At 42.2% G+C, this 23073-nt stretch overlaps 1 protein-coding gene across 1 annotated transcript; it reads right to left on the bottom strand.

The window, feature by feature from the left end:
* Positions 1-812: 812 nt before the first annotated feature.
* Positions 813-21417, bottom strand: ACAT1 (acetyl-CoA acetyltransferase 1). Its single transcript, XM_047752585.1, is given in 15 exon segments — positions 813-1184; positions 1630-1787; positions 3780-3844; positions 5468-5581; positions 7598-7613; positions 7615-7694; positions 8813-8963; positions 9620-9763; positions 12731-12757; positions 12759-12793; positions 12796-12831; positions 13056-13151; positions 13953-14070; positions 15020-15067; positions 21285-21417. Coding segments are annotated over 15 exon segments (1278 nt in total). The 5' UTR covers positions 21354-21417; the 3' UTR covers positions 813-1063.
* Positions 21418-23073: the final 1656 nt, after the last annotated feature.

The raw sequence follows: 23073 nt of genomic DNA, 5'->3' as shown, positions 1-23073 counted from the left end.
CCCACTTTAGACTTCAGCACATGGGTTCCTCCTGTTTCTAGCAACACTGCACATACTGTCTTTGAGGTCTTTTTTGGCCGTATCTGCAGCATACAGAATTTCCCAAACCAGGGATCGAACCTGAGCCACAGCATTGACAATGCCAAATCCTTAACCAATAGGCCACCAGATAACTCCAGGCTTCTTGACTAATGATAATGAGGCACTCCTACTAGTTTGCACAGGAAAGCTATAGGAGTTCCCGCCATGGGAATCTGGGTTAAAGAATCTGACTGCAGTGGCTAGGGTTATTGTGGAGATGTTTGACCCCCTGCTCAAGCGCAGTGGGTTAAAGGATCTGGCATTGCTAAAGTATTGCACAGGTCACAGCTGCAGCTCAGATTCAAACCCTGCCCTGAGAACTTCCATATGCCACAGGTCATAAAGAAGCAATCTATAGATGACATTCACTTAACCTTTTAACAGTCCCCAAAAATGTAAATTCAGATTTATTCTCTAAAATGGAGCTTCTTGGAGTTCCTATCATGGCTTGGCAGTTAACAAGCCCCACTAGTATCCATGAGAACACAGCTCTGACCCCTGGCCTTGCTCAGTGGGTTAAGGATCCAGTATCGCCATGAGCCGTGGCAGCTCATGAGTCGCAGACGCAGCCCAGGTCCCATGTTGCTGTGGCTCTGGCACAGGCTGGCGGCTTCAGCTCTGACTGGACCCCTAGCCTGGAAAGCTCCATGTGCCTCAGGTGCAGCCCTAAAAAGATAAATAAATAAAATGGAAGCTTCTTTAGTTACAAATGAGTCACTAATACTGCACAGTGGTATTTCAAACAGTTATCTATAGCTTTATAACAAAAAGTGTTAAAGATGACAAAAAACTTAAAGCAGAAGAAAAATACATTTGTAATCTCAAAATGTTTGGGGATTTGATTTTTTTATATTATTTTTTACAAAGAGTTAAATCAATGAACCATCATTTTAATACAAGCCGATTCAGGGTAATCAGTCACCCGGATCAGAGCAGGCATTTCTGGCTACACAGGGCTGTCACCTTAGACAAAAGAAGTTGTCTACAGCTTCTGGATCAGCATGGCAGAAGCCCCTCCTCCTCCGTTGCAAATACTGGCAAGACCATATTCTCCTTGCTTCAAGGCATGAGCCAAGTGAACGACAATCCTGGCTCCAGACATCCTGGGATAAAAAAAGGATTTTGGTTTTTTAACCATTTATAAAATATATGAATAACCAAAAAAAGCATCTATTCCAAATTAACTTTTTAAAAAGGTTATTAGCCTTGACTTATAGTCTCCCAAGTAAAAGTAGCTTAATGTAACTACTTTTACTTGGGAGACTTGTTTCAAGAACAGCTATCTTTTTAAAATCCCAAGCACAGACTTTAACCTTCAGTTATCTGTCTTCTTCAACATAAAATATTAACTTTCAAGGAACAGATGTTGATTATCTCTGTGTTCAGTGTGGACCCTATCAGAAATGGTATCTGCCTTATGAAAGGTAGGAGGGAAGAAAAACTATTAAACCAAGAGTGACAGGAAGCATTTTAAGTTTAGACAGAAATAAAAAGGCAGCCATTAGATATCTAATATCTGGATAACTTTTTCTTTATGATTTTACCTACCCAATTGGATGTCCAAGAGAAACAGCTCCTCCATTGATATTCACTTTTTGGGGATCAATCTCTAGCATTTTAATGTTTGCTAAAACAACCACACTAAAGGCTTCATTTACTTCCCACATTGTAACATCTTCTTTTTTCAATCCTGCATCTTTTAGAACCTAAAATTTTTAAAATATAGATTATGTTCAGATGATTAAGTCAATAATTATTTTCATTATTTTCCTGAAATTCTGCAATTTCTGCAACATAAACCTTGATGCATCAAATATTTAAACATGGACTTTCTTAAGTTTCCAAGGGTATGGGCCCTTTTATTCTGATTTAATCTCTCATCTTACTGCACTGTAATCAAAGAATCTGGTTTATATTATTTGTTTTGGAGAGAGAAAATGATTCTTTTGAACATTCCATGACAATCTGAAAAGAACATGTACTCTTTATTTGAGAGTACATACTTGATATGTACTCTTTTTTTTTTTTCTTTTTAGGGCCACACTTGTGGCATATGGAAGTTCCCAGGCTAGAGGTCTAACGGAAGCTACAACTGCCAGCCTGCACCACAGTTCAAGGCAACGCCAGATCTTTAACCCACCGAGGGAGGCCAGGGATCAAACCCGCACCCCTCATAGTTCCCAGTCGGATTCGTTTCCGCTGCGCTGCGATGGGAACTCCTGATATGTATTCTTAAGATCTACTTTATTGATTATATGTTGCTTAGTTCTAGACTTTATCTGTCAAATGAAAGAGGACTAAAATGAAAAGGTTATATTAGTCTCTACTATTAGTAGGTTTCTGTTTTCCTTTACATGCCCTAGTGTTTCTGCTTTTTTTATATAAAAGTTGCTTTGGGGTTATCTGGAGCAATTTACCTTCACTGTAAGTATACTCTTTTATTGGATGTGCCATTGTGGCTCAGTGGAAACGAAGCTGACTAGCATCCATGAGGACTTGGATTCCATCCCTCACCCTCCTCAGTGAGTTACCCATTCAGGGTTTCCGTGAGCTGCAGTGTAGTTCGCAGACACGGCTCAGATCTGGTGTTGCTGTGGCTGGGGTGTAGGTCAGCGGCTACAGCCCCGTTTCAACCCCTAGCCTGGGAACCTCCATATGCCTCGAGTGTGGCCCTAAAAAGACAAAAAATAAGGTCTTTTATTATATGACCTCTTGTTTGGTGATTCCTCAGCTATTGCAGGGAGGTGCTGTGGGGCTAGTGGTAATCCTTATGCCATTATCTTTCTAAAATATTGCTAATACCCTTTATCTTCAGAATTTTTTGTGTGTGAACAATAAAATTAACGTGAAACTCTTCCTCATCCTTGGTAGCTTTCTAAGCTGTACAGCTCAAAAAGCTTCCTCTAGTTCCTATAGCACAAGTTCCAACATGTCTAGCTACTTTTCTAGCTTTCAGAATCTAGCTGAGAACGTTCATCACCAAGGTGATGCATTCACTTTCAGAATTTGTATAATTCTGTGGCTTTGTGAGATCTCCCAGTAGTCTTTGATCCATCTCTATTGTTATTCCCCACTGGTTTCTGTGTTTTTTAAAAAATCTGGATGCCATCCTCAGAAGTTCTCTCTCAGGGTGCGGCCCTCTACTTCTGAAATGGAGTATCTGCTGGAGTGTTGAGACCCATGAACCCCTAAACCAACACAACACTGTCTGTCTCTCTTCCTGTGATCCACTAGGAACTTCCTGCAAAAACTCAGACTGACAATCTGGAGTAGGTAGGTTCTCTCCATATCTAGTTTTACTCTAAGACCAGCTCCTAGCAGTTCCCTTTCAGGATGAAGACCACTCCTTCTAGTAATTATTAGCTTTGAATTCTAGAACCCTGGACCCTCAACATTGCTTTTTCTCTGCCACACCAACCTCCCACTTTGTGTGGTTACTATTCCAGGTGTGTGAGTTCAGCATCATACTTACAAGGGATTTAATTATGTTGTTTTTAATCTACTCAAGATAGCCTGTGTGTTGCTCCTTTACTTCTGTTGTCTTTGTGGCTAATTGTTTTCAGAAGAGAGACGGTTTGAAATGAAGCTACCTCTATGCTTTGGCCTATGAAAGACATTTAAGATCTAAAACATGGCAATCTTGGTACACATAAACTAGAAATTGGCATAATGGAGTATGGTCCTTATGTTGTTCTCACCTTAGGTACAGCATATGCAGGTGCAATTGGAAAATCAATAGGCTCTACAGCAGCATCAGCAAATGCTTTATAGAAAAATAACAGATTATTAAAATCGTTTTTACAAGCACACAAAGCTTTATCAATTTATGTAATATGTAAAAATGCAAGTTTCCTAACACTTATATTTAAATGTATTTGTGCCTTATCTAAGATTCTACTCTTCATAAAATTATACCAATTATTTCAGCCATTGATTTTCACAGATCGGGAGTTGGAAAAATTGCCTCCAAAGACATGAGCATTATCTAGAGATATTTTTGGTTGTTGCAACAGGTAGAATGCCACTTAACTGTAGTATGCAGTGGGTAGAAGCTAAAGATGCTGCTAAACATCTTAACATGCACAGAACAGCCCCTACAGCACATAATTATTTGTTGCAAAATGTCAATAGTGCTGATGTTAAGAAACCATGATCTAGGGAACTCCAGTCATGGCACAGTGGAAATGAATCCAACTAGTATGAGCACACAGGTTCAACCCCTGGCTTCACTTGGTGGGTCAGGAATCTGGCGTTGCCGTGAGCTGTGGTGTAGGTTGAAGATGCGGTTCGGATCCCGAATTAACTGTAGCTGTGGTGTAGGCTAGCAGCTGTACTTCTGATTCCACCCCGACCCTGGGAATTTCCATATGCTGTGGGTGTAGCCCTAAAAAGCAAAAAAAAAAGGGACAATTACCTAAAAAAAAATGATATCTTTTGAAATCCTCAGGCATATTATAGCTAGAAATAGATTGAGAGCAAGCCAAAGCCAAATAGTTAATAATAAATGACAGTATAGCTAGATTTTCCACATTTCTAGACTCATAAACCTATATGTTTTTCCTTTTTTTAATCTTTCTTTTTTTAAAATGGCTGTACCCACAACATATGGAAGTTCCCAGGCTAGGGGTCAAATTGGAGCTACAACTGTCAGCCTACACCACAGCCAACACGGGATCCGAGTGAAATCTGTAACCTACACCTCAGATAGTGGCAATGCCAAATCCTTAACCCACTGAGTGAGACCAGGAATCAAACCCGAATCCTCATGGACACTCTGCTGATTCTTAACCTGCTGAGCCACAGTGGGAACTCCCCTTTTTCTTTTGTCTTTTTGCCTTTTCTAGGGCCGCATCCGCGGCACATGGAGGTTCCCAGGCTAGGGGTCCAATCGGACGGAGCTGCAGCTGCTGGCCTTTGCCAGAGCCACAGCAACACAGGATCCAAGCCATGTCTGCGACCTCCACCACAGCTCACAGTAGCGCCCAATCTTCAACCCACTGATAGAGGCCAGAGATTGAACCCAGAACCTCATAGTTCCTAGTCGGATTCGTTAACCACTGCACCACGACGGGAACTCCCCCCATATTCTTATTATTCTACTTGACTCCATTTCCCCGCAGTGTCACAGGAAAACATGTACCTTGTATTCTCCCACACATCATACAGGATAGGAAAAGATTTTAAAAGCTTTCTCTTATATAAAGTAAATCATAATGAAAGTATTCAAGGAGCTTCTATCTCAAAAAATGTATTATTTTTGTGACAAAGTACAACCTACAGATAGAAATAGCCAACTTCAATATTATATATAACAGTCAAGGAAACTCGATTTTAGGAAGAGCTTTTGTAGAGGTTTAGGAATAAACAAATTCAGAACAATTTCTACCTGCTATTCTTGCTAGTGGTTTAACATTGAGCCTCTTGGCTGCATCTGCAGTCATAAGAACCACAGCAGCTGCTCCATCATTCAATGTGCTGGCATTGGCAGCTGTTACTGTACCTGAAAACATCAATAAACATGGCGTCAGAACATTCTTTCACAACACAGCTGCCAGAGTTCCTGCTGTGGCGCAGTGGAATCAGCAGCAGCACCAGGATACAGGTTCAATCCCTAGCTGGCCAGGCACAGTGGGTTAAAGGATCTGGTGTTGCCACAGGTGCAGCTATCAATCTTAGCCCTCCAAAGGCTTACAGATATATAAACTTGACCTTCATATCACAAAAACCTTCAAGATAAGATGCATATGAAACACTGGATTCTATAATCATTTTACAGTATGTTCCAGAAGCAAGTACTAACTGCTAAGCAATCTGAAATATATTTTCGATAAATACTTGTTAATTCCACTTGAGCCTGATATATTGAAAATGTTAAAACATCTGGATGTTTTCTAGAACTACTTTTTTAAAATCCTTAGGCAATTCTAAGACTAGATATGGGGTTCTTTTTTATTGTAGTTGATTTATAACTGACAATTTCCGCTATACATCAAAGGGATTCAGTTATAGGTGTGTATACATACACACACACGCACACACATATTCTATTTCATAGTTTCTGCCCATTACAGTTTATCACAGGATACTGTGCTATACAGTAGGATATTGTTGTTTATCCATTCAACATACAACAGTTGGGTCTGCTAATCCCAAACTCTCAATCCATCCCTCCCCTTTCCTGCCTCCCCTTTGGCAACCACAAGCCTGTTCTCTATGTATGTCTTTTCTGTTTTTTAGATAAGTTCATTTGTGTCATATTTCGTATTCTATAAGTATTATCATATGGTATTTGTCTTTCAGACTTAAACACTTAGTATGATAATCTCTAGATCCATCCATGTTACAACTGGCATTATTTTTCTTTTTTTATGTCTTAGTATATCCTATTGCATAAATGTACCACATCTTCTTTATCAATTCATCTGTCAATGGACATTTAGGTTGTTTCCATGTCTTGGCTATTTTGAATAGTGCTGCTATGAACACAGGGGTACATGCATGCTTTTGAATTAATGTTCTCTGCATAGATGCCCAGGAGTGGGGCTGCTGGATTCTACAGAACTCTACTTTCAGTTTTACGAGGAAGCTCCATACTGTTTTCTTTAGTGGCTGTACCAATTTACCTTCCCAACCGTGTAGAAGGGTTACCTTTTGCCACACCCTCTCCAGGAACTGTAGGCTTTTTAATAATGGCCATTCTGATCAGTGTGAGGTGGTACCTCATAGTTTTGATTTGCGTTTCTCTTATAATTAGTGCTGTTGAACATCTTTTCATATGGTAAGTCTAGATGTGGAATAGTGATTTTTTTTTTTTTTTTTTGGCTACACCACAACATATGGAAGTTCCCGGGCCTGCGACTGAATCCGAGCCATAGCTGCAGCAACAGCAGATCCTTTAACCCACTGTGCTGGGCTGGGGATCAGACTCGCACCTCAGCAGTGACTCAAGCCAATGCAGAGACAATGCTGCGCCACAGTGGTAACTCCCTGATTCTATTTTTTATGCTTCGTTTCTTTTTTTTTTTTTTTGGTCTCTGTAGAGGTTCCCAGGCTAGGGGTTGAATCGGACCTATAGCTGCTGGCCTGCACCACAGCCACAGCAACACCAGATCTGATCCGAATCCCACAGCCCACAGCAATGCCAGATCCTAAACCCACTGAGCAGGGCCAAGGATGGAACCTGAGTCTGCATGGATACTAGTCAGATTTGTTTCCACTGAGGCACAACAACAGGAACTCCTATGCTTCATTTCTTAATACTAACTGTTCTCCAATAGTGTCTGTCATGGCAGAGCAGAAATGAATCCAACTAGGATTGCAGGTTCAATCCCTCTCCTCACTCAGTGGGTTAAGGTTGCATGAGCTGTGGCGTAGGTCACATTCACAGCTCGGATCCTGCAAGGCTGTGGCTGTGACGCTATAGCTCAGATTCAACCCCTAGCCTGGAACCTCCATGAACCGCAGGTGCGGCCCTAAAAAGCAAAAAATAAAATAAAATAAAAAGGAAAACACTAACCGTTTTCTTTTTGGAAAAACTGTTTTCAGCTTTGGAACTTTATTAAAATCAACACGTTTATATTCTTCATCTTCTTTGACCACTGTATCTGGTTTACCTAAAACAGAAATATTTTAAATTAAGTAATCTTAGTAATTAGGATAACAAGTGGTTGCTCAGTAAGAAACAGTACAGCAGATGCCTGGTAGCCTGTGCCTCCCTTTTAAACCCATGTACTTTAGGAGTTCCCGTCGTGGCGCAGTGCTTAACGAATCCGACTAGGAACCATGAGGTTGTGGGTTCGGTCCCTGCCCTTGCTCAGTGGGTTAACGATCCGGCGTTACCATGAGCTGTGGTGTAGGTTGCAGACGCGGCTCGGATCCCGCATTGCTGTGGCTCTGGCGTAGGCTGGTGGCTACAGCTCCGATTCAACCCCTAGCCTGGGAACCTCCATATGCCACGGGAGCGGCCCCAGAAATAGCAACAACAACAACAAAAAGAGACAAAAGACAAAAAAAAAGAAACATGTACTTTAAATGAGCCCATATCAATTCTGCGCAAGAATCTGCCATCTTGAATGCTCAAGAATTTCTCTTAGTGTCTTAGACAAGCGTTGATTAAATGGCCTGATGCAGTTGAAATCTTTGATTCAGCCACATCCTATTCTCTTCTCTCTCAAGCCTCCTTCTGTGATCACAGACCCCATTCTTCGAACCCCAGGGGTAGATGTCCAACTGAGGTTGGATAAGCTCTATTAGTCATTCATTCTGATCACAGCAATTATTTCTAGAAAAAAAAATGTAACCTAAACCAAATTATTGAGTCTTTACTGCAGATTTATTCTGCTGCAATTGGTGAGGAGGTCTCTCAGCACCAGATCTTAACCCACTGAGTGAGGCCAGGGATCAAACCTGCATCCTCAATGGATACTAGTCAGATTCATCTCCACTGAGGCACCATGGGAACTCCAATATATTTCTAAATTAAAAATAATATGCTTAGTGAAATTTGCAATTGAGTTGAAACTAAATATTAAATTGGGTTGATTTTTTAACTAGCAATATTCCTCTTTATTACCCACAAGTAGAAGTGTCAGTGTCCTCAGTTGAAATGTACAAAGATAAAAATATACCCATTTAAAACTTAAACATAAAAATACAAAAATAAAACTTAATCAAAAAATTTAGCAACACTTAATGTCTACTAAAAATCTATTTTGGAACATTATCCTTCAACCTTTTACTGAAATTGTGACGGGAATAACTTCACTTTGAAATTTTCCGGCTTCCCATGCTGCTTTACTTCTGGTGTAGGAGTTAATAGCATAGGTGTCTTGTTCATCACGTGGAATATTCAGCTTCTTTGCAGTATTTTCAGCACAGTTACCCTGATAAGAGTTGTAATTTTTAATTAACTTTGTATAACATAAAATAGTGGTTAACAGTTAAATTTAGTTTCTTAAAATATACTTTTCTGTACTAGGTAATTTTTGTCTTTCATGTCTCATCTTCAAATACTTGAATTTATCCAAAACTGATATTTCAAAGGCAAATAATTAGATATGGAATACATTATTATAAGTCAGAAAATTCTCTGTATCGGTATGGGACAGTTTATTCAACACTTGAGCCATGCTAATACAATGAGCATTAGAAAGACATTTTCCTGGAGTTCCCGTCACGGCACAGTGGTTAACGAATCTGACTAGGAACCATGAGGTTGCAGGTTCGATCCCTGGCCTTGCTCATTGGGTTAAGGATCTGGCGTTGCCATGAGCTGTGGTGTAGGTCGCAGATGCAGCTCAGATCCCACGTTGCTGTGGCTCTGGTGCAGGCCAGCGGCTACAGCTCCAATTCGACTCCTAGCCTGGGACACCCCATATACCATGGGGGCACCCCTAGGAAAGGCAAAAAGACATTTTCCTAAAATGAATAGCTAAATCAGTATTTATATCTTTCAGTTCAGTTTCTAAAATACATGTATTTTAAAAATCAAGTGATATTATATACAGTGATATTATATCCATTAAAAAGCAGTCATTACCATATGAATTTTATTGTAGACATCAGTGAGCCCATCTTTTACAATCAAATCTTCAAGCTTTACCCCACCGTAGGGTGTTGTTCCTCTGTCCATCACATAGGGGACGTTGGACATGCTCTCCATTCCACCTGCCACCATTACATCCTGCTCAGCAACACACAGAAACCCAGCATCAATTCACAACACCAGGGTCAGGAATGCTGACCCTCCACACAAAGGGAAATTCCTGTCTAACTTCACAGTAACCCCTCTTTATCCATGGTGCTACATCCACAGGTTCAACTGCAGTATGTATTTCTCAAAGAAAATCCACACATTTAGTGGATCCAGGCAGTTCAAACCCCTGTTGTTCAAGGTCAATTATCACTGCAAAACTACAAAAAATACCCTATTTTACATGTACTTTATTAAACATCTGCTATACAGTCACTATACGAAGTACCTCTTTACACTGGTGAAAGGAGAAGGTCTTAAAATGTTTATAATGATGGAGTTCCCATAGTGACTCAGTGGTAATGAACCTGACTAGTATCCAGGAGGACACAGTCCTGGCCTCACTCACTGGGTTAAAGATCTGGTGCTGCAGTTAGCTATGGTGTAGGTCACAGACCTTGCTCCAATCCCGAGTTGCTGTGGCTGTGGTATAGGCCAGCAGCTATAGCACTGATTTGAACCCTAGCCTAGGAAGCTACATTTGCTGTAGGTGCGGACCTAAAAAGACAAAAAAAATAAAATGTGTAATGATAATTAAGATTAGAATCAGACATTTACTAAGAATGCCAGGAATCTTTCATGTAAAACCACCTTCTGAAACTCTCTAACCCTTTATTTCACTGATAACACTAAAAAACATAACCTCAGTTCTCAGAAATAATCCTACTTCCTTGACTGAAATCCTCATCAACTATTCCTAGACAGCTAATATAATTTCCTGCTTGATCATCTGACATGTAGCCTTTCCTTCCACCCAAGTGTCATCTACACTTATCTGAGTCATTCTGGCTAGAATGTATATCTGGTTATTGTACTCCTTAAAGGATTCCATAGCATAATATATAAGGGGCCTTTATAATCTGCCTTCTCTCTCCCAGTCTAATCACATGCCTGCACCTGTAGTTGTAACTCAGGTCATGTAGAGCTGTTCGAAGTCCTTGAAAGATACCATGCTAAATCACACACACCTCTGCACTTCTGACCTTTATCCACCAACCTGTGAAACACCTACCTTTCCTGTTTTAAGGTAGAACACAGCCACTTCATGTTTTCCCTGACCACCTATTTCTATCCCTTTTTGGAACAGTTTTCCTTCTTTCCTTTCCCAATTACTGTGTATTGCTTTCAATAACAGTATTGTTAGGAGTTCCCGCTGGTGCAACAGGATCAGTGGCATCTTGGGAGTGCCAGGATGTAGGTTTGATACCTGGCCTGGCACATAGGTTAAAGATCCTCGGTTGCTGTGAGCTGTGGTATAGGTCACAAATGCAGCTTGGATCCGGCATTGTATGAATGGTATAGGTAGCTGAAGCTCTGATTTAAGCCCTAGCCTAGGAACTTCCATATGCTGCAGGTGTGGCCCTAAAAATCAAACAAAACAAAACAGGAATACAAATCAAAGTTTTTAAATCTGACTCAAATTCTCCTCTTAGGGATTTTTTCCAAAGACAAACTGAAACTTGCACATGATGAGACTAATGTTTTTGGGGAATTTTTTTTGTTTGTTTTGCTTTTTAAGGCCACACATGTGGCACATGCAAGTTCCCTGGCCAGGAGTCAAATCAGAGCTGCAGCTGCTGGCCTACACCAGAGCCACAGCAACACAGGATCCGAGTCGTGTCTGCGACCTACACCAGAGCTCACCACAACGCCAGAGCCTTACCCCACCGAGCGAGGCCAGGGATCAAACCCACAACCTCACGGTTCCTAGTCAGATTCGTTTCCACTGCACCAGGACGGGAACTCCGAATTCCCTCATTTATACTTTACCCTTTTCAGTTCTTAGCATGTGTATTGGGTTTCACTTTTTTTCCCCTCTTTGGCTTGCCTTACAATTGGAAACAAAGCAAAGGAAGAGTAATAGCAAAGGTACACATAATTGTGGTTCCTGTATATGTAAGAAAATCTGCAAACACCTCAGAAATGATTTTTACCTTGGTGTGTTATGCCCTTAGTTCTACGCGTCCAGGTGTCATCTCCTAACAACCAGCATCTATTTGCCAAGCAGCCTCTCTCTTGCTCCATCTCAGGTAAAGACAAGATCATCAAGGCCAGAAGTTACCAAGTGGTTTAGCAGGTTAAGGATCTGGCGCTGTCATGCTGTGGCTTGGGTTCAATCCCTGGCCTGGGAACTTCACATGCTGTGGGTATAGCTAAAAAAAAAAATCAGCAAGGCCAATACAAAGTCTGCACAATTTTACAAGTGAACCTGGGCATGAGGAACTACAAATTAGTCATCAATTCTCAGCTCAATCAATGATGAATTGATCAGCATCTTATTTTCATCAGATGATAAGCATCTTATTCTCATTTATGATGAAAAACCTTCTCTTTCTGGCAAATAATATTTATTATGTTTTAAATCATCCAGAATCTCCAAGTAAAGGAGCACTCAAAAACTGAAACATCCTGGCTGAAAACTACTTTAACGCAAGACTCTGAAGCTTTTGTTTTGACCTCTACTTCAAATGGAAATGGCGGAGTTCCCATCGTGGCTCAGTGGTTAACGAATCTGACTAGGAACCATGAGGTTGCCAGTTCGATCCCTGGCCTTGCTCAGTGGGTTAAGGATCTGGCGTTGCCATGAGCTGTGGTGTAGGTCGCAGACATGGCTCGAATCCTGTGTTGCTGTGGCTCTGGTGTAGGCTGGCGGCTACAGCTCAGAGTAGACCCCTAGCCTGGGAACCTCCATATGCCTCAGGAGCAGCCCAAGAAATGGCCAAAAAAAAAAAAAAAAAAACAGAACGGCAAATCCAGACATTCCTGAATGTCTGAAACAACACAGCAAACTGTATGAGAAAGATTCTCACTCCTAAAGTATAAATATGCTTAGATTTTGAGTGTCTTTTAGCACTACATATTATTTTAGTTATAAAATGGAAAGAAGGTACTTCTTACCTGATGTCCACACATAAGATTCTGAGAGGGCCATCATGACGGCTTTCATTCCTGAGGCACAAACTTGTTTATTGTGGTGCATGGAGTAGAAACAGGTAAGCCTAAAACCAATATAAGTCATACTTTGAAAAAAAAAAAAAGATACTCTTCAAAAACAACTGTAGAATTAAATTAATAAAATAGAGCATGTTAAACTATAATCTGCAACATTTCTGCTGCCCATGTTAAGTCTATTATGCATTTAACATTTTTTTAATGCTGAAATGACCTCCATTTGGCCAAGTCAAACATCTTAAGTATAAAAGCAAAAATATATTCCTATTACCTGCACCCAGTACCGCTTGCCTTGTAGGGGCTTGTCCTTCTCCTCCCTGCAGAACATTGCCCATGTACACTTCTTTCACTTCTTCTTTTGGAATCCCTTTTTTAAAAAAATCAAAAAGGCATTTCCATATTTTATTCAATTAAATAATTAGTAATGACCTAGTAAAGTACATGGCATTATATAGCAGGAATGGTTTTCTTTTCCTTGTCAGTTTTGAGTTTCATTCCTAACACTCTTACTACAAGGACTTTTTTTTTTTGTCTTTTTGCTATTTCTTGGGCTGCTCCCGTGGCATATGGAGGTTCCCAGGCTAGGGGTCCAATCGGAGCTGTAGCCACAGGCCTACGCCAGAGCCACAGCAACGCGGGATCCGAGCCGTATCTGCAACCTACACCACAGCTCACGGCAACGCCGGGTCGTTAACCCACTGAGCAAGGGCAGGGACCGAACCCGCAACTTCATGGTTCCTAGTCGGATTCGTTAACCACTGCACCACGACGGGAACTCCAAGGACTTCTTTTCAAAGGAATTCAGAAATGGGATTTCCCCTTGTGGCTCAACAGTAACAAACCCAACCAGTATATATGAGGATGTGGGTTCAATCCTTGGCCTCACTCAATGGGTTAAGGATCCGGCATTCCATAAGCTGTAGTGTAGGTCGCAGAAACGGCTCGGATCTGGCATTGCTATGGCTATGGTGTAGGGCTGGCAGCTGCAGCTCTGATTCGGCACCTAGCGTGGGAACTTCCATATGCTACAGGTGCGGCTGGAAAAAGCAAAAAAAAAAAGAATTCAGAAATGTAGGTATTAATTCATTTCTAAGTAGATAGTGCAAAATAAACATTTTGTCCATTGAATCCCTGCACCCTCAACACAAAAAGTAAAGCAGCTACTGACCTGCCTTTTCAATGGCTCCCTGAATAGCAATGGAACCCAGCTTAGTGGCTGGCAAAGAGGAAAGGCTGCCTAGAAAGGATCCAATGGGCGTCCTTGTAGCACTTACTATGACCACTTCCTGGCAAGACAAGATGGTAAAAAGTTTTAAGTATTTTACCCAAATCCTCTTTCATTAAATAAACATAATTCATAGATATATTATCCAAGATATATTTTTTATGAATGACTAGTTACCAAAGATTAACATAATCTCAATATTTGAACAGCAGTAAAATCAGTTTGGTGCTGGCATTTCATGATTTAAGACCTAACAGAAAACCTAAGACAAACCAGTTCTAAAATAGGCACAGTTCCTTCCGAGTTCTCACAGGAGGTTTCAATCCAGAAGCTTAAATTTCCAGTCTATTCCTTAGTCAAAATTTAAGAAATGATTACCCTTGTTAATTGCATAATAAACAACCCTAATCAAAGGGCTTCTTTTAATGAAGGGAACTCAGAGTTAGGAATCATGACCTGTATGCTAGTGGTGGCAGAACCACTTATCTAGGACACAACCAGTGCCATAATTTCTTAAGTTATTAATAAGATGATATGAAATATGAGAAAAAATAGGTAAAGAGCTCTCTTAAATATTAGAAAACACGGTTGTAACAATTTTTTTTTTTTTTTTTTTTTTGGTAACAATTCTTATACTTGCCTTCTACATTCTCTTAAACAGGTACATAAATTCTCATACATAATAGAGCTGTTCCTAGATTCTGGTCGAAGGCTATGACTATGTCATTTTGGATCCATATGAAACAGAGAAGGGACCCCTCAGAAAGCACTTGGTGACCAAGTGGTGGTCCTAATTCCCAGCCTTGTTCAGTCCCTTTCTTCTGCTACCTTCCATGTGATTTCTGCAATGTACCAGCACAGTATAATGGGCGTCCCTGACAGTGAGGGAAGAACAGTGCCCAGTTTTAGAGAAGGCTGTTTACAGTAGACAGTGGGGAAGAAGAGGGGAGACTGACTTCACTTCCTTTAAATCCTTGAAATTTTAAAGCACAACTTAAATTTATACTTACATTCAAAGTGGGTTTTGATACATAACTTCGCTCCACATATCTTATTTCCTGCAATATAAATAATATTAATCTGTATCACTTTATACTTCTCAATAATGAGGTTATGGTAATTTCTTTTGGCTGTGTCATACTTTTATCTCCAAATTTTCCAGTTAGCATATATCATTCTTTTAATTTTAGAAATTACTGAAGGAGTTGCCATCATGGCTCAATGGTAATGAACCCAACTAGTATCCATGAGGATGTGGATTAGACCCTGGCCTCACTCAGTGGGTTAAGAATCCAGTGTAGGAGTTCCCGTCGTGGCGCAGTGGTTAACGAATCCGACTAGGAACCATGAGGTTGCGGGTTCGGTCCCTGCCCTTGCTCAGTGGGTTAACGACCCGGCGTTGCCGTGAGCTGTGGTGTAGGTTGCAGACCGCGGCTCGGATCCCGCGTTGCTGTGGCTCTGGCGTAGGCCGGTGGCTACAGCTCCGATTGGACCCCTAGCCTGGGAAACTCCATATGCCACGGGAGCAGCCCAAGAAATAGCAACAACAACAACAAAAAGACAAAAAGACAAAAAAAAAAAGAATCCAGTGTTTGCCATAAGCTGTGGTATAGGTCATAGATGCAGCTTGGATCCCGTGTTGCTGTGGCTTGGTGTAGGCCAGCAGCTGTAGCTCTGATTTGACCCCTAGCCTGGGAACTTTCATAGCCTGAGGGTATGGCCCTAAAAAGACAAAAAAAAAAAAAAAAACAGGAGCTCCTGTCATAGCTCAGAGGAAACAAACCGAACTAGTATCCATGAGGTTGCAGGTCCCATCCCTGGCCTTGCTCAGTGGGTTGAAGATCAGACGTTTCCAGGAGCTGTGGTGTAGGTCACAGATGCGGCTCGAATCTCAGGTTGCTAAGCCAGGAGCTACAGCTCTGATTGGATCCCTAACCTGGGAACTTCCATATGCCTCAGGTGCGGCCCTAAAAAAAGCCAAAAAAAAAAAAAAATCCAGCATTGCCACAGCTGCAGCTCAGATTCAATCCCTGACCCAGGAACTTCCATATGCAGCCACGGCAGCCAATTTAAAGAAAAAAAAAATTGCTGCTTTTGTAATATACTCATCTGGTTGACCATTGGAAATGTATGTTTTAACTTCTGATGAGTTTATCATCTTAAAATTTCTAAGCCTTTTTAAGTATAGCTTTATAAAATGTAGTTTTAAGTTAAATCTAAGTTCTAAATTAAGTAATTTTAGAGTACCACAAGAAATTATCCTTGTTCTTTTAAAAAAAACACTTTAGGAGTTCCCTTGTGACTCAGCAGTAACAAACCTGACTAGTATCCAGGAGGATTCGGATTCGACCCCTGGCCTCACTCAGTGGTTTAAGAGATACGACATTGCCATGAACTGTGGTACAAGTCACAGATGCAGCTTGGATTTGGCATCGTTGTGGCTGTGGCGTAGGCCAGAGGCTACAGTGCCGATTCAACCTCAAGACTGGGAACTTCCAAATGCCTCCAGTGTGGCCCTAACTTTAAGTAAAACTTGCTGTCTCTTCATCCAATTCTAAAAAATCTCTCTTGGAGTTCCTATTGTGTTGCAGCGGTTAACAAACGCAACTAATATCCAGGAAGGTTCGGGTTCAATCCCTGGCTTCATTCAGTGGGTTAAGGATCTGGCGTTGTTGTGAGTGTGCTGTAGGTTACATATGAGGCTCAGATCCTGTGCTTCTGTGGCTGTGGTGTAAGCTGGCAGCTACAGCTCGGATTGGACCCCTAACAGGAACTTCTATACACTGTGGGTATGGCCCTAAAAAGACAAAAAAAATAAAAATATTTTTTTTTGGCTGCACTGGAGGCATGTTCAACTTTCTAGGCCAGAGACTGAACCCAAGCCACAGAAATGACAATGTCAAGTCCTAACCACTAGGCCACCAGAAAACTCCCAAATATCTAATTTATTTGCGGTAAACATAACAATATAGTCTATATTACCTATGCCAGAGTCAGAGATAAATTAATTTTTAAGAAGGAAAAAAATATTTTGTCCCTCAATTCTCTCCACTACTCTTAGGAATGAATGCCAATAATAATTCTGAAAATGAAGGTAACAGTTCAGAGAGCTAATTTATCTCAAATTGGACAATTTATAGGACAAACTTTTTTTTTCTTTTTTTTTTTTGTCTTTTTGCCATTTCTTGGGCCGATCCCGCGGCATATGGAGGTTCCCAGGCTAGGGGTCCAATCGGAGCCGTAGCCACCGGCCTATGCCAGAGCCACAGCAACGCGGGATCCGAGCCGCGTCTGCAACCTACACCACAGGTCACGGCAACGCCGGGTCGTTAACCCACTGAGCAAGGGCAGGGACCGAACCCGCAACCTCATGGTTCCTAGTCGGATTCGTTAACCACTGCGCCACGACGGGAACTCCAGGACAAACATTTTTTTAACCTCTGGAGTCAGAAAGCATAATAAATATTCAAAATTGACAAATTATACTTAGAACCTAATCTTGTCAATAGTTATAATGACCAGGAGTTCCCGTTGTGGCTCAGTGGTTACTCTCACAGAGTAATAAAGTCTACAAATAACTAAAAACTTTAAACTGACCCCCGGAGTTCCCGTTGTGGTGCAGTGGTTAACAAATCCGACTAGGAACCATAAGGTTGTGGGTTCGGTCCCCTGCCCTTGCTCAGTGGGTTAACCATCCGGCGTTGCTGTGAGTTCAACGGCATTGCCGTGAGCTGTGGTGTAGGTTGCAGACGTGGCTCGGATCCAGCGTTGCTGGGGCTCTGGCGTAGGCCGGTGGCTGCAACTCCGATTCAACCCCTAGCCTGGGAACCTCCATATGCCGCGGGAGCGGCCCAAGAAATAGCAAAAAAATAAAAATAAATAAATAAACTGACCCCCAAAACTTAGCTTTTCATAGGTTAAACAAGACACTCAGAGATAAGAATAGAGGCATGCAAATTACAACTTAAAGAGAATTTTTTCCTTGGCAGTGGAAGAATAGAACTTAATTCTAAGGTAATCTCTTTTCTGATGTTAATATGATAGAATAAGTCACTTTTATATAGAAAGTTCATAAAAGCAACTTTGCTATAAGAAATAACCAATTTAGTCCTGATTTGATTCCAAATGTCATCATTACATTATTCAATGCAGCCTCTAAAGAGATGCCTTTACAGTTTTCTGCGAGGGGGAGATAACTAACACACAGAAAAGTATTTGATCTTTCACTTGCTAGATAAATATTTTGGGATCACTTACCTTACAGAAGGCATTATCAGAATAATGATCTGTAAACTATGGTCCCTATACTCAAGCAGCATTATAATCTTATAAGGGAGAAATGCTTAAGTTATCTGACAGAATTTAACAACTATGAAGAGACATATTAAGCAAGCCATTCCCACGTTCAAAGCAGATTACTTACTGTTGTGCAACAGTCTCCAAATATGCTGCAGGCAGAAGTTTCACAAACATTTGGTTTAAACTTACCTTTCAAACAGATCAATGTCAACACAAAGAGATCACCCGTGTTACTTGTTACTATCAAATTAAACTGTTTGTGCAGAACTTGAAATAAAATACATTGGCTATCTGTGCCTTCAGGTGTTCCTCTGAAAGCTGAATGCTTACTCCCCTGAGGCAGGTCTACCCAAGTGATGAGCAGCACTGGCCCAGCCCAGCACACATGCCTGTGCTCAGAACACAAGGCCATGTGCTTCTGCTTAATTATGTTCTCCTTGGTATCAGCTGTGCAAAAACAAATGCACCCTTAACATGTCATATAGTTTGAACCACTGCTTATAGACCCTACTTATCGTGAAGGATTCTAGCGTATCGTCTGAGGTCGGGAAGGTTGTGGTCCAAGGCCATTTTTGCTGGTTATAAGCAGGGTCTCCGGAACCAGAGGGAGCACAGAGCTCTTCTTAAAATTGAAGGTGTTTATGGCCACGACGAAACTGAATTTTATCTAGGCAAGAGATGTGCTTATGTGTACAAAGCAAAGAATAACATAGTGACTCCTGGCACAAAACGGGACTAACCTGGGGAAAAGTTAACTTGTGCTCATGGCAAAAGTGGCATGGTTCAATGCCAAATTCCGAAGCAACCTTCCTGCTAAAGCCACTGGATACAGAATCCATTTAAACTTATTGAAAAGTAAATAAATAAAAGAGGATTTGTTCTCTTTAAAAAAAAAAATCTATTTCTTGCCTATCATTTTGTTGCTGAATTCCTTCTGTGCTGAGACACAAATACCCTGAACCTCATTAAGTCCAGACACTGGCCTTTCTGTAGACCTAAACCCCCACAAATGGAAGAACTACTAGATGAAGCATTCTTCATTCCAGGAAGGAGGAGGAGCACCAGAACCAGTCCTGGGGCCACTAAACACCAGCTTTGAAAGACAATGCAAGCTTGCCTCTACCCTGATCCTTATTCCACTTCCCAAACTATAAAACCACCTCCTAACACCTTCCAAAGGGAGCAGTCTTTAAGGCATTAGCCTGCTGTGCCCCTCTGCCTGGCAAAGCAATACAGCTATCTTCCCCGCCCCAAAAAAATCCCCCTCCCCCGGATTTCAGATGACACTACATCCCACTGGTTTTCTTTCACATCACCACCCTCTCTTTTCATCCACCTTCACGGTTCCTGCTGGTTCTGCCTGTCCTGGAAATACTGTCTCCCAAAGGCCTATACTACACCCTCTTTGCTTCTCTGCCTACACCTGTGTCTAAGTGGGCTCAATAAGGCCTATAGAACACCTTCTTCCTCAGCCATTCACAGCCCATGAGTCATCAAGTTCAATAGATCCCACCTGCATGCTATCTCCAGACTCTATCCACTTCTGCTTACTGCACATCACATCACCACTTGCCAGATCCTTAACTGCTGAGTGAGGCCAGAGGTGGAACCTGCATTCTCATGGATAGTAGTCAGGTTCATTACCACTGAGCCGAGATGGGAACTCTGGAAAAAGCTAGTTTAGTGGGTAAGAGATTAAATTCCATTCCACAAAATGCCACTGATATTGAAAACCCTGTTGAAACAGATTTCCATGGTTAAGTAAAAAGCCCTTAATTCAAGTAACCAAAAAAAAAAAACTATTTCCCAAAGTTCAATTAAAAGAACACCACAGATCATGTGGTGGCAGATGTTGTGGATGAGACAACATCCACAACATTTTTCTCATTTTTCTCATCCACAACATCTGTCTGATTGTAAGCTCTTAATTAAACCATAAATTAGGAAGGTTCTGCACTTGGTTTTTGTATTTATTTTGTACAAACTTAAGACTACCTAGTTCACTTAATTCACCTACTCAACGTTGGCAGAAACCCACTTTGACCTAATGACATTTTTTTGTGATTTCCCAAGTCATTCCTGAAACTAACAAATATGCTAAAAACCCATCTTTCCTGGAAATCCACTCTTCTATTATCTCAGTCACTCAAGATTAATTTTAGACTTCATTTTCCCTTGGCTCCCCAGCCTCACTCTGTATTTGTCAAGTTCTACGTTTATTCTTTTTCAATCTCTTGCATGATGCTGCTTCTTTTCCACTTACTGCCAGCACTTCAGTTCAAGTTACAACCCAACTAACTGACAAAAGTTTTCTCCCCACTTCAATCTTCCCAGACCTCTATTTACGACAAAACAAAGGCGTCAATAGTCCTCACTGACTTGCGTAAAATCCAAACTCTCAAAATCTGAGTGGACTTTAAAGTGTACATCACCTTCACCTTCTATGTATTCCTTGGGTTTTGCAGACCCTGTGCACAGGTGCTTGGTGCTCTGAGTGCAGATCCTTTCCAGCTCGCCACCCCGCGTCTCCAAAGAGTAGCCAAAGGAGAAAAGGCTCTGGACTCCCCCGGGCGTGAGTCCCACTCAAGAAGAAACCGAGTTATTGTCCCTGATAGGTCTGGAGTTGTCCGGGGTCAGGTTCTATTATCACATAGTGCCTCCACGGTGTATGACTAATGGGGAAACAAAACCTGCCCACGATAACGCTCACAACCGCCTTTTACAGAAAACCTGGAAAACAGCTTTACGGATCTTCGCTGCCCGTCTGCAAGGCCAGAACCAAGCCCGGCCTCCCCTCTCGGTTGGACCCAGAAATCAGTGGTTCGACCCAGCAGAGTCCCCTCGAAGGGAACACTCGGGCCTAGGGGGGCGCGTCCGCATGGAGACGGGGCGGGGGGTGCTCCTTAGGTCCGCACCGGGCCCCTTCGGGGCGCGAGGGCCGCAGGCGGACAAGTTCTGGATCACAGCCCCCCTCACCTGCATCCGCCTTCGAAGCAGGAGGCTGCGCCCGCAGGCGCCGCGCACAAGGAGCGCCAACACCGCCATAGTAGTCTGGCCCAAAACAGAGAATTCGTGACGGAGAGACGCGAGTGCGCGGCGGGCGCGGAGCGTCACCGCCCCCGTACAGGCTGCCTCCTCCAATAGTGGCCTCCGGCCCCCGCCCACCTTCTCCAATAGCGGCCTCTGACAGGCACGCCCTGCTGCGCCTCTACTTCCGCTCCCAAGTTTCTGACCTTCTGAGTCCAGTGGTTCACCCGTGACTTAGGCTTTTTCCGGTCGCTGAGCCCCACATTTTTTCTCTTTTTAGGGCCACACCCACGGCATATGAAGGCTCCCAGGCTAGGGGTCGAATTAGAGCTACAACAGCGGCCTCCGCCAGAGCCACAGCAACAACAGATCTGAGCCAGCCTGCGACCTACACCACAGCTCCCAGCAACGCCAGATCCTTAACCCACTGAGCCAGGCCAGGGATCAAACCTGCACCCTCATGGTTCCTAGTTGGACTGTTTCTGCTGTGCCACAAGGGGAACTCCAGAAGTTATACAAATTATCCAGGGTCACAGAACAAGCAATTAGTGACAGAGCTACAGTTTGAACCAGGCTCCCTGGTTGCCTGGTCTAGTATCTTAACCTCTACACTAGTTTTGCCTTAACAACAGTCTTGCCTTCTTTAGAAGTGTTGCGGAAACCGCAAAAAACTGTGGCAACGGAAGGAGACAAGCAGCACTGGGAGATATGGAAAAGCAAGGTTTATTCAGCACCGGTGCGGGCTCAGAGGAGTCACCTCCAGAGTCTGAGCACCAGGTCTTTGTTCTCAGTAACTTTTATACACTACAAGGTCTTGATTTTCCCATGTAAGCATCCTGGACCTCCCCCATCCCCAAGCAGACAGTGTTCCTCCCTAAGAAACTGAGCAAGCAAGGTTACAGAAGCAGAACTGATAAGCAATGCTGGGTACCTGATTAGCAGGGCTGCTGGCTTGGACAGAGAGCACACAGTTGTTACATTATTACAAGAAGGGTGGCATAGTGATTAGCACAGCTGGAAAGGCTTGCAGCTGCCTTCTTAGCCAAGGGGGGGTTGTTCTTTAGTTAAAACTCCATTTGAGAAGCACAGGTGCAGGGGTGTGAAAAAGGGAATAGGGAGCTTGGCAAGAGTGAAGCCATCTTGCTGCCACTGTCCATCTTGGTGAACTTAAGGTGACTCATAGGAGAGCTCTGAGAAAAACAAAGTCATTAGGACTTGAGAAACTCCCACCGGGATTGTTCTAAATAAATTCAAAAACAGCTAGATTGTACTTAAGGTTAATCATTAAAGTAACAATATAAGGCATTTTGTACAGCTATACCTCTTTCTGTATCCTGCATGTAACTAAAGGTTAATGTAGCATGTTAGACACATAAGCAAGCACTGTAAATGTATCTCCCCTTTTCTGTTCAGGGTCCATGATTGGGAATCGATTTCCTGTGGACCCGCTGGCATAATAAAGCTATTCTTCATCTTCCTCGAGTGTCCTCTGAGGTGATTTCTGGGAATTCTACAACACAGGGCGTCAGTGTTGACTGGACAATTCTGCCATCCAAAGCACTAGTTGGAAACATTGCCACTCTGTTGGACAGTATGACTTATAGAGAATTTCAAAGCACCTTAAGGGCAGCTGAGAGAGAATTGCAAATTTACTCCTGAGCTACAACAGATAGCTTCCCTTCAAAGTCAACTTCACAAAAACAAGAGCAGGTTCATCACAAATGTGAGCAACAGCCCA

Source organism: Phacochoerus africanus, chromosome 11 (genome assembly GCF_016906955.1).
Source record: "Phacochoerus africanus isolate WHEZ1 chromosome 11, ROS_Pafr_v1, whole genome shotgun sequence".
In the NCBI taxonomy this organism is placed as follows: Eukaryota; Metazoa; Chordata; class Mammalia; order Artiodactyla; family Suidae; genus Phacochoerus; species Phacochoerus africanus.
This window is presented reverse-complemented; position numbering and strand designations above follow the sequence as displayed.